Raw genomic sequence first — 12,072 nt, 5'->3', positions numbered from 1 at the left:
CATGCTCCTCCCGCCCCCCTCGTCCCGTGGCTGCCACTGTCCTGGGAGCGCCAGCTTTGAGGCCCGTGTCTGGGACGCCCCCCTGGCCTTTGACCAGCGGGGGTCCTCTCGTCCCTGCCGTCCCCAAGCCCCAGCCCCACTTGGTGATGGTCCCAGTCACGGTGCCACCTCGGTTGTGTGAGTCCCTGAGCCGCGGCCCAACCCCAGGCGCGGGCGGGCTGCGTGCTGCATCTCACGCCACTCGGGGTGGTGAGCGCCCACCGTGACCGCGCGGGGCCTGGGGTCTTGGCGGGTGGGCGGGGCTCGGGGACGGCCCGGGGGTAGGTTCGGAGTCCAGCCTCACCACCACCAGCTGTGTGACCTCGGGCCGGCAACATGGCCCCTCTGAGCCTCGGCGTCCTGCGTGGCGCGGGGCCCCGGGAGGATGGCCGCGACCATGCATGTCCTTGCTTCGCTCGGCGCCTGGCAGCTGGTCCGCGCTCCAGGGGCGCCACCGCAACGGTTCTGATCCCGGATCCCGGGGCTCACTGTTGTTTTGCTGTCGCAGAAGAAGGGCGTGAAGCGGAAAGCAGACACTACCACGCCCACGACGTCCGCCATCACCGCCAGCCGCAGCGAGTCACCCCCGCCGCTGTCGGACCCCAAGCAGGCCAAGGTGGTGGCACGGCGGGAGAGCGGGGGCCGCCCTATCAAGCCGCCCAAGAAGGACCTGGAGGACGGCGAGGTGCCCCAGCACGCAGGCAAGAAGGGCCGGCTCTCGGAGCACCTGCGGCACTGCGACAGCATCCTCAAGGAGATGCTGTCCAAGAAGCATGCAGCCTACGCCTGGCCCTTCTACAAGCCGGTGGACGCCGAGGCCCTGGAGCTGCATGACTACCACGACATCATCAAGCACCCGATGGACCTGAGCACCGTCAAGGTAGGTGGGTGGTGAGCCAGCCGGGGCCCTCTTCCCCAGTCTGGGCGGCCCCTGGCACCTGCAGGGCGGCCTGACGTCCTGAGGGGCTGTCGTGGTGCTGATGTCTTGTGCCGGCCCGGGGGCAACTCAGCAGGCTTGGGGCCTTGCCCGGCTCCCTTGGCCTGCCCTCCAGCGGCAAACGGGGCCTCAGGGCTGGCCCGGGGCCCTGGCGTGGGTCTGGCAGGGTCAGGGAGGAAGGTGTGCTCTGCCCCACGCTCACTGAACCGGCAGCTTCCTCGTCATCTATTCCTCTTGAGCCGGTTTCGTCATCTCGTTCATTTTCATCCCGGCGCGTTTGCAGGTCTTTGTAATAACGTTAGGCAAGGTGGCCCAGCCCCTCCGTGGACAGAAGTGGGCGCTGGAGAGGGTGGTGGCGGAGCTGAGACCAGGAGCCCCGGCCTCCCGATTCCCGCAGCAGGGTCTTCCTGCACTGGGGGCTTCCTCCTTGGCTTTTGTGGGTTTTCCCCGGGCCAGGTCAGTTGTGTACAAGCAGAGAAGAGCAGGTCTGGGCCAGGCAGAGATGGAGAAAATTCCCCGGCTGGCAGCGGCAGCCTCGAGGGCAGGAGACCTGGGGTCTTCCCTGAGTGCGTGCAGGAGGGGTTCCTGAGCCCCCGTCGGGCTTGGGCCCCAGCACAGCTGCCCTTCCTCGGTCTGGATCGGTCTCTTGACAGTCTGAGGAACGTCCCTGGCTGTTGGACCGTTACCTGGAAAGGTAACCCCACAAAAGGGGCAGGTGGTTTCTTTGCACCGACGGGGTCTGGGCCCTGAGCCGCTGGGCTCAGTCACTCTGCCTCGTGTACCTGGACACTGCCTCGTGTATACCTGTCTGGGGCAGACTCTCTCCTTAATGGAAGTCTTCCTCCCCGCCAAGGGACAGGACAGACCTGGCCATCTAGGGCAGTGGTTCCCGGGGAGCTGGCCGAGTCAGGCGGGCCTGGCTGGGCTGGCTGACCGAGCAGCTTCCTCGCCTTCTCTGATGTTCATCCTAACTGCGAGGGCAGGGCTCTGGCTTTCTTGGACTCGCTCAGTGCTGCAGTGGCCCTGCTCCTCCTGGGAGCCCAGGAGTGTCAGCTGCTTTTCTTTGACTGATTTTTTTCTTTTAATTTGTGTGAGATAGGAACAGAGGATCAAAAATCCAAGCAAAGCAGAGGTGGGTGGAGAGAAGACCTAACCCCTGGTATCGTTGCCACCCTTTCCAGAGATGTTTCCAGCTAATCATTTGGTTACATCTTTCTGGATTAGCTCCTGGCTCAGGCTGGCTCTTTCCAAGCAGGTTTTGACTGTGGGGCAGTGGTACTTGGGCTCCCAGATGCACCAGGGAAGTGGCCGGCTGTCAAATCAGGGCCCGAGTCTGAGAATCTTGCAGAAGTTGAGAGGATCTTGGGTGCCCATTTCTCCTTCCTGGCTGAGCTACCCCAGACTGGGGAGGCTGTGCAGAGGGCTGGAGCCAGGCAGCCCCAGTGCTGTTGGAAGCTCTCCGGGGGGGCAGAGGAGGACGGTGTGTCCTAGGCTGTAGAGGGTGCAGGTCCTGGAGTCTGACCACCATCAACCCCACCATCGAGGCCAGGACTTTGTTAGTCTAGGTGCCGGTGAGGTAGGTGGTTAGGCTCCAGCCCACAATGTCCCGCTGCAGCAGAGCATGGCCCCCAGGATGAGCGGGCACCTCATGCCCCCGACACGAGGTCCCTGACTGATGAGCTCATATCTGTGTGAACCCATCCAGGCGTGGGGAGCTCTCTCCCTCAAGAGCCGTTGCCCCGTCTGCCCCAATCTTAGCTGCCACATTGTGGTCCCTGGCTGGCTGCACTTCTGTCCCCACCTGCACAGCCAGTCATCCCGTGCTCCCGGTGAGGCAGTGGGACGACCTGGTGCTCTGTGAAGCAGGCCAGCTGACAGCACCTGGATTCTCAGGGGAGAAAATTAAACGTCTCATTCTGAGAACTGAGCAGCCCCCCTAAACTGGTAGAGAGCGACTTTTCGCCAGAAGTTGCTCGCTCGCCACCGGAGCTCCTGCCAACAGGGGTGTCGGCGTGTGAAAAGTTAGCCAAAACGTAGAGCTGGGGACTTTGGTTGCGGGAGCTGGGACTTTGGGGAGCACCTTTTTCTTTCTCCCTGAGTGTCAGCCTCTCTGTGGGGTCCTGGGCCCTCCCCTCCAAGCCCTCGGGGCCACCCTTCTGCCTGCTCCCTGGGCTCCCAGGCGAGGTCTCGGGCTGGCAGTGGGCGTGCGCAGCGGTGCCCTCACGCCCCGCGGCTTGTGCGTTGCAGAAGAAGATGGACAGCCGCGAGTACCCGGACGCACAGGGCTTTGCAGCCGACATCCGGTTGATGTTCTCCAACTGTTACAAGTACAACCCCCCAGACCACGAGGTGGTGGCCATGGCCAGGAAGCTGCAGGTAACCCCAGGTGCTCTATGTGGGGAGGGGCCACCTGGGCACAGGTGGGATCAGCAGCTCAGGGCAGGCATCCAGGAAAGACGTGGGTGTCTGGGAGGGCATGTCTCCTGGGGGAGGGGCGGGGGGTCTGGGGATGTTCATTAAGGGCCTTAGGAAGTAGGCAGAGTCCGAAATTTAGATGATTGAAATCTTCAGGGTCAGAAGCACTCACCATCGTCTTCCCTTAGTTTACATTTTAACTGTCAATGATAGATGATGTCAATAAAAATATATATTATTTTTCAGATTATTTCCCCTTATAGGTTATTGCAAAATATTGAGAGTAGTTCCCTGTGCTATACGGTAGTTCCTTGTTGATGATCTATTTTATACATAGCAGTGTGTATGTGCTAATCCCAAACTGTTCACCTGCACAGCCAGTCATCCCGTGCTCCCGGTGAGGCAGTGGGACGACCTGGTGCTCTGTGAAGCAGGCCAGCTGACAGCACCTGGATTCTCAGGGGAGAAAATTAAACGTCTCATTCTGAGAACTGAGCAGCCCCCCTAAACTGGTAGAGAGCGACTTTTCGCCAGAAGTTGCTCGCTCGCCACCGGAGCTCCTGCCAACAGGGGTGTCGGCGTGTGAAAAGTTAGCCAAAACGTAGAGCTGGGGACTTTGGTTGCGGGAGCTGGGACTTTGGGGAGCACCTTTTTCTTTCTCCCTGAGTGTCAGCCTCTCTGTGGGGTCCTGGGCCCTCCCCTCCAAGCCCTCGGGGCCACCCTTCTGCCTGCTCCCTGGGCTCCCAGGCGAGGTCTCGGGCTGGCAGTGGGCGTGCGCAGCGGTGCCCTCACGCCCCGCGGCTTGTGCGTTGCAGAAGAAGATGGACAGCCGCGAGTACCCGGACGCACAGGGCTTTGCAGCCGACATCCGGTTGATGTTCTCCAACTGTTACAAGTACAACCCCCCAGACCACGAGGTGGTGGCCATGGCCAGGAAGCTGCAGGTAACCCCAGGTGCTCTATGTGGGGAGGGGCCACCTGGGCACAGGTGGGATCAGCAGCTCAGGGCAGGCATCCAGGAAAGACGTGGGTGTCTGGGAGGGCATGTCTCCTGGGGGAGGGGCGGGGTGTCTGGGGCCCTCGTCCAAGGGCACGTTTCCCCTGAGCGGCGGCCGAGTGGCGGCCAGGCCCCGAGCCTGCTCCCCAGGGACGTGGGGGCCCAGAGGCCAGTTTCTGCCTCCTGGGAGCTGCAGGCTCAGGTGGGCAGTGGCAAGCAGGTGGGGGCCAGCAGGTGTTCTAGCCAGGGCAGAGATGGAGAGAAGGCAGATGCCTGCTGGCCTGCGTTTCACCGCGTGCCGGGGGCCCTTCGTCAGGAGGGTGCGGCCCTTGGGCGTCATAGCGGGGGACGGCTGTTTGTGCAGCCCGTTGCTTTCCCGACCACGAGGCGGACGGCACGTGGGAGAAACGGGCCTGCAGGGAAGCGCAGTCTGGCCTTCAGTGGTGGGACTTTGCGTACATGCACACGGATCTCACAGGCCGAGTGTGCGCTAGTGTGCGTGCACCCCTGTGCATGATTATCTGTCAGAGCCTGGGGGCTGCCACGGGTTTCTGTACGGGCCAGTACACCGAGCTTGTTCTTATCTCTCTTTGCCATGCATCACGTAGCCTGTTGCTTTTGTAAATACAGGACCCAGAATGTTGTCCTGTAAGACGTTCCCAGTCCCTTTCTCAGAACCCTTTTGAAAACCCGGTACGGTAACTCGGGAGCATCCCTGGTCACCCAGGCCCCAGACGGGGCCTCAGGGGGAGCCTCCTTCCAGGCCTCTGGGTGCCTGCCCTAATCTTCCTTACCTTCCTGCTGCCTGTGGGCCCTGGCTGCTGCGGGCTGCGCCCTCTGTGCACTGGCTCCCACTGGGGAGTGTGATAGAGCGGTCCTGGTGGTCCCAGTACACGCAGAGGAAGCCACCAGGACCCACAGTTTCATACCAAGACCATGAAACCGAAAGGCTCTGCAAAGCCCCGTGCTGTCATTGCTCTGTTGATGCTCCTAAACCTTGCGAGTAGCTGCACGAGGAAGCCAGGCGGCGCTGGCAGCAGACGGGCCGAGGGCAGCGGCTCTGATTCTGTTCTGGCAAAAGGTGGTCTCTGCGGTGTGGCCACAGAGGTTGGGAATCTTAATTACCGATGACTGTTTAGTAATTGGCTATTGATTGTGTCAAGTCAAGCTGGGTGGGTTTAGAGCCTGATGCTGCAGCAGCCTGATGTAGACCCACCCCCAGCCCCTGCCGGGGAGCGGGGTGGGGGGGGCGTTTGCCCAGAGCAGGCCAGGTCATGGCCTTGCGTAGCAGCGTACCTCTGAGATGTCTTTACCCCAGGAGGAGATTCTGGGGGACCAGGACCCAGAGTAGGTTCTTACGGGAGCCGGACGCCTGGTTGGTGGGGCTGCACCTTTTGCGTGTAAACCAGGTGTATGTGGCTTCAGGCGTCTGAGCTAGCAGAGAGAAGTCTCCCTTCGTGGCTGCTCATCCTGTCTGAAATGAACCTGGGCCACCGCGGGGGAGGGGACCTTTGCTGAGCGCGTGCTCCCAAGGCTGTGTAGGAGCTGGCAGTTTGGATAGGACAAGACTTTGGCCTTTTGAGCCAACTTTTGGACCCAACTCAGAACGAGATGTGATACTAGAGTAATGTCGCAGGGGAGAGAAATGGGAAAGCGAAACGAGCTCCCAGATCCAGTGGCTGGGGGGCCCCAGAAAAGGGTCAGAGCTCAAAGGAAGGCCCTCTCACTGTCTGTCAGTAGGTGGCAGCCTTGGACCTGGATGCTGAAAAGACTTGGCAAGCCGTGGACAGGAGGTGGGGTGTCTAATAAAGGAGCTTGTGTGCCAGCTCCTAAAAGGCTGTGTCTGTGGCCGTTGACTCTGCGTTCTCTGGCCCTGGACCCGCGCTCAGGGCCTGGGGAGGGAGGGACAGAGAGCAAGCCGGGGTGGGCGGCGTGGGGGCGGCCCAGCGCCCTGGGCAGGCTGGGTCCAGTCTCCCCGACTCCCCGGGGGCTGCCCACGGGCGTCCAGGACCCAGGCGGCCCCTGCTGTCCCACAGGACGTGTTTGAGATGCGGTTTGCCAAGATGCCGGACGAGCCGGTGGAGGCGCCCACGCTGCCCGTGCCCGCGGCCCCTGTGGTCAGCAAGGGCGTGGAGAGCAGCCGCAGCAGCGAGGAGAGCTCCACGGACTCAGGCAGCTCGGACTCGGAGGAGGAACGGGCCACGCGGCTGGCGGAGCTGCAGGAGCAGGTGAGTGGCCGCGGCCGGGCCGGGGACCGCGGGGGCCCAGTCCCGGCCGGGCCTTGATCCGACGTTTGCCCTGGTCACCCCCCACCCCCACCCCAAGCCACAGCCGTCCTCCGCGGCGGTGTCGCTGGCAGGGCACCCGGCGAAGGTGTCGGCTCCGAGGGCCCCCTCGGCAGTGCCTGCAGGCCCGGGGCCCTGTGAGCCCGACCGGGTCGGGACGTCCCTGGAGCCCTGGAGCCTCCTTCTGCTCCAGAAAGGTCTGGGAGGCACCTGCGGAAGCCGCAGCCGTGGGGCTCCACGAGCCTGTCTGGCTGGGGGCGGGCGCGGGCTCCGTAGCTCTGCCAGAGCGAGGTTGTCCTGCCTCGGCCTCTGACCACCTGTGAGTCGGCCCTCCCCACCCCTTCGCGCGCCTCACGTGCAAAATGGGACCAAGAGGTGCTGGATTCCTGGGGGGGGTGGGGGGCCTCCAGCAGGGAGGAGACAGTGGGGTAACAGTGACCCTGCCGGCACCCCGGTGGGGCTGGGCGTCTGAGCTGAGCCTTGTCAGGGATGACGGTGCAGGGAGCACGGCCCTGAGGTGTAGCTGTCGGGCCGGGGTCCCTCCCACGCCGCGTGACGTGGCTGGCGTGTGTGAGCCCAGTGCAGTCTTGGCCCGTCCACCTGCTAGAGGCTGGGGGCACCGTTTCCTCGCCCGTGCGGCGTGAGACTCCCCTCGGGGTCTGCTGAGGTGAGAAGCGTGTAGAGCACGTAGCACACTGGCAGCCACTTGCTGGACGAGATGAGTGTCCCCTGCTGGCACTGGACCATTTTGACCCTGCAGAACTGCCGTGTAACATCCCAGCAGCTGCCCACGAGTGGAAAGCCTCCTCTGCGCAGGCGTTTAAACCTCGCCCTGGAGAGGCTCCCTCATCTGGAAAACAGAAACTAGCAGGAAAACCAGGAGGCACCGTTTATCGAGCCCTTCGGGTGCCACCTGGCCTGCACTTCGGGCGGGGAGACCGCGGCCCAGCGGCTCGCCCACCGTCGCAGGGGTGGGGAGGGCCAGACGGGACCTGTCTGGCTCCCCGGCTCCCCTGCCCGCATGGTGGCGGCAGCTCCTGGGCCCCCGGGCCCCCGCCCACGGCGCCCTGGGGCCAGCCCTGGGGAGCCCCGCTCAGCTGCCTGTGTCTTCCAGCTGAAGGCTGTGCACGAGCAGCTGGCCGCCCTGTCTCAGGCCCCGGTGAACAAGCCAAAGAGAAAGAAGGAGAGAAGAGACCGGAAGAGGAAGGACAAGGACAAGGAGCGGCACAAGGCCAGGCCCGAAGAGGAGAAGGCCAAGGCGGCCCCGCCCGCCAAGCAGGCCCCGCCCAAGAAGGCTCCCGCCAAGAAGGCCAACAGCACGACCGTGGCTGGCAGGTGGGCTCCGGCGCCCCGTGTCCTGGACGCCCGTGTGGCGGGAGGATGCTGGATTCGGGGCTCTGTCCTGGTGACCTGGACCCTGGGCTGTCACGGGGAGATGGGCTGGGGGCGGGGGCGGCCCTCGTCTTGCCCACCTCGTGGGAAGACTGGGAGGACCAAACGAGATCTCTGCCTCGACAGCGCGGGCTCCGGAGGGCGGCGCTCAGCTCCCCGTGGGGCCAGCCTCAGTCACGGGCATGGGAGACCTCAGCGTCTAGAGGCTTCGGGGACATTTTCCCGGTCTGGGCCTGGGAGTTTGCTTTGGGGGGTCTTGGCGCTGTGTCCTGGGCCCTTGGCACCCCATCCCCTCGTGGCCTGGTCGGCGGAGGGTCGGGGGTGGAGGTGCGCCTTGGCACAGAGCTCCCTGGTCCCCACGGCCTTCACTCAGCCCCCGCCGTGGCCACGCGCTGCCCCGAGGAACGCCTGCCGCAGACGAGCAGCGACGACATGGGGAGGTGAGGGTGGTGGGAAGGCACGCGGGGCTGGCCGCCTCTCCCGGCGGGGTGGAAGGAGGGCGTCCTGGAGGAGGGGCGACGGCTGCACAGAGGGTCCGGATGGGGTTCCAAAAATCAGGAACAGCGGGCACAGAGCTGTAGAGGCCAGTGGAATGTGTTCCTCGTGGGAATGAGGATAAGGGTGGGCACTGCTGAAGAACAGAGGCCAGGTTGGGAAGAGGGGAGGGTTTAGGCTGCCGAGGCTGGCCGGCTCGGTTCAGGTGTTTGCAGTTCATTCTCCAGTGAAAGTGGTCAGATCCTGGCCAGTGCGGAGGATGGATTAGCGAGAGGCAAGAATGGGAGGAAGGATGCCCTCTGGAGTTGCCATGGTCACGCAGGCAGGAGAGGCCGGTGTGGCCATGGGGGTGGAGGTGTGTTGCTTTGAGAACTGTCTGTGAGGCAGAGTGGGCAGGCCTTGGTCCCTGGACGTAGGAGGAGCGGCATGCAGAGCTGGGGACTTGGGCTTTGGTAGCTGGGCGGGCAGTGGCACCATCGAGAGGGGCAGTGAGAACGGTCAGGGGTTTCCTCCTCCCTTTTGCAGGGGGAGGCAGAAATCAGCTTCCCTGTTCTGTCTCTGGCTTCGGTGTCTGTACAATGCTGGCCTCAAAAAGGAGTTGGGAAGTGTTCCCTTGCCTTCTGTTTTCTGGGGTAGATTTATAGCCTTGGTATATTAATTCTTAAATGTGTGATAGAATTCACTAGTGAAACCACCTGGGCCCGGAGTCTCACTGTTGGAAGGTTGTTAACCACGAACTCAGTCCCTTTGAACGTTCCCCACAAATCTGATATGTTGTGATTTCATTTAAGTTCAAAATATTTTTCAGTTCCCTTCAGGCGTCCTTTCTGACCGTGCATTATTTAGAAGTGTGTTGTTTGGTTTACAGATATTTGGAGATTTTTCCAGATATTTTTCAGTAACTGATTTCTAGGGTCAGAGAACACACTTTGTATGCTTTCAACATTTTAAAGTTTGTTAGGATTTTATGGCCCAGAACACTGTTTTGGTGAACGGGCCATGTATGCTTGAAAAGAACGTGTATTCTCCTGCTGTTGGGTGGAGTGTTGTATAAACGTCAGTTAGAAGATTAAAAAAAAAAATCTAAAAAAAAAAAAAAAGACACAAATGAACTTATTTACAAAACAGAAACAGACTCACAGACTTAGAGAACAAAGTTATGGTTACCAAGGGGCACGGGGGTGGGGGGGGAGGGATAGACTGGGAGTTTGGGGTTGACACGGACACACTGCTACATTTAAAACAGATAACCAACAAGGATCTCCAGTAGAGCACGGGGAACTCTGCTTAATATTCTGTAATAACCTAAATAGGAAAAATTTGAAAAAGAATAGATACGTGTATATAAAAAAAAAAAAACTTTAAACCCCAAACAGACGAAAACATGTCAATTAATAAGTTAATTTGGTTGATGGTGGTGTTGGGATCGTCTCTGTTCTGCTGATTTGTTCTATTAATTACCAAGAGGGAATTGTTGAATTCTGCAAGTAAAGCTTTTTTTTTTTTTTGGGGGGGGGTACGCGGGCCTCTCACTGCTGTGGCCCCTCCCGTTGCGGAGCACAGGCTCCGACGCACAGGCTCAGCGGCCACGGCTCACGGGCCCAGCCGTTCCGCGGCATGTGGGATCCTCCCGGACCGGGGCACGAACCCTCGTCCCCCGCATCGGCAGGCGGACCCGCAACCACTGCGCCACCAGGGAGGCCCTCCATCAGCTTTTGTTTATATATCTTGAAGCTTGGTTTTAGATGCACACACCTGTAGGACTGTGATGGTCAGTTGACTCTTTTATCATTATACACCGTCCCTCTTTTTCCTGGTAGCATTCCTTTTTCTGAAGTCTACTTTGTCTGAAATTGTTACAGCCATTGCAGTTTTCTTTTGATCAGTATGTACACGGAATATTTTCCCCGCATCTTTTTACTTTTAACCTACCTCTGTCATTATATTTCAAGGGGGGTTGTGTAGATTAGATAGCATATAAATTGGGTCTTGGTTCTTACCCAGTCTGAGCACCGCTTTCTTTTAATGGGTGTGTTTAGACCATTTATATTTAATGTAATTGTGGATACAATTTGATTTCCACCTACCATGCCATGATTTTCTGTCTGTCCCTGCTGTTTATTCCTCTGTCCCCCTTCCTGCCTTCTTCTGGGTTATTTGAATACGGAGACGAGTTTGACCTGTCGTGCTTGAGATGGCCTGTGGGGCATTGAGGGGAGCTGACCACCACGGTTGTTTCCTGGCCAAGGCCTCCCTAGGCCGGTAGCAGCCTCTGCTCTGACCTCTGGAGCAGGGTCTTCCATGTCCCTGGAGATGCATGTGCGTCTCCAGGCAGTCGCCTGGCTTCTCTGTCTGGGGTATCACTTTGGGCTGCTCCTTGGTAAGAGAGCCTGGTCCTGGAGAGGAAGAGGGCCGGCGGGCAAGGGGTCGGGCTCTGGGGGGGCAGGGGGGGAACTCGGGGCTGTGGGGCAGGGGCTGGGTGGGGTAGGGGGCTCCAGGGATGGGGACGGGGGGCTCCACGCCATGACGCTCCTTGCCTTCTGCCGCAGACAGCCAAAGAAGGGCGGCAAGCAGGCGTCGGCCTCCTATGACTCGGAGGAGGAGGAACAGGGGCTGCCCATGAGCTACGATGAGAAGCGCCAGCTCAGCCTGGACATCAACCGGCTACCGGGGGAGAAGCTGGGCCGGGTAGTGCACATCATCCAGTCGCGGGAGCCCTCGCTCAGGGACTCCAACCCCGACGAGATAGAGATTGACTTTGAGACTCTAAAACCCACCACTTTGCGGGAACTAGAGAGATACGTCAAGTCTTGTTTACAGAAAAAGCAAAGGAAGCCATTCTGTAAGTCGTCAGGACGGGGTGCCTTGCTGCCGCCCCTGCCCATCACCCGTTCAGTCCCGGAGCAGACAGCCAGGCAGCCCCGGGGGTGGGAGTGGCAGTGGGTCGCACGCTGCCAGGCTCCTCGCCCCTCTCCTGCCTTGTGCCCTGAGGATGCAGGGACACAGCTTCCGTCCGCTCAGCTGGGGGCGGGGCTTAGCTGAGACCCGCTGCGGCCCCACCCCAGCCGGAGCCCTTCTGCCCCTGCTCCCGGGCAGGTGGGCAGCACTTGTGTGCCTCATCCTTCCCCAGAGCAGGCAGGACCCGTGGGTCGGTCCCCAGCCCCATTCGTTCAAATGCTGGCTAAGGCCCTCACCACAAGCCTTCCTGAGGCTCCGTTTGGGGCCTGGGCGGCAGGCGACCTGTCAATGGTTCCCTGCCTGGGCAGACCAGTTCCCTTTGCCTGGGGTGGAGGTCCAGAGGCCTCCCAGGACGGACGATTGCACTGGCTCAGGCTCACCCTGGAAGTCGATGACTTCACTGGACGGGAACGAGTCGCTGCCTGGGTCGGTGGGTCCTGGGGAGTGAGAGGAAGGGCAGGAGGCCCCAGGCAGCCCCACGGTGGCAGGAGAACAGGGCAGCCGCCCGGCCCTGAGGAACAACACCCAGGGTGCACCTGCTGCTGTGTGTGGCC

At 60.9% G+C, this 12,072-nt stretch overlaps 1 protein-coding gene across 1 annotated transcript in view; it reads left to right on the top strand.

Moving 5' to 3' along the window:
• The window catches only part of BRD3 (bromodomain containing 3), a 20,508-nt gene that overhangs the window by 4,331 nt on the left and 4,105 nt on the right, over window positions 1-12,072 (top strand). Inside the window, exons 5-9 of the mRNA XM_007453083.1 lie at window positions 544-919; window positions 3,224-3,352; window positions 6,425-6,616; window positions 7,788-8,008; window positions 11,110-11,402. Coding sequence (XP_007453145.1) covers window positions 544-919; window positions 3,224-3,352; window positions 6,425-6,616; window positions 7,788-8,008; window positions 11,110-11,402 — 1,211 coding nt within the window. The remainder of the gene's footprint in view (window positions 1-543; window positions 920-3,223; window positions 3,353-6,424; window positions 6,617-7,787; window positions 8,009-11,109; window positions 11,403-12,072) is intronic.

This window comes from Lipotes vexillifer, unplaced genomic scaffold (assembly GCF_000442215.2).
Source record: "Lipotes vexillifer unplaced genomic scaffold, Lipotes_vexillifer_v1.1 scaffold149, whole genome shotgun sequence".
In the NCBI taxonomy this organism is placed as follows: Eukaryota; Metazoa; Chordata; class Mammalia; order Artiodactyla; family Lipotidae; genus Lipotes; species Lipotes vexillifer.
Note: the sequence above shows the minus strand (reverse complement) of the source record. Positions and strands in the feature narration are given on the sequence as shown.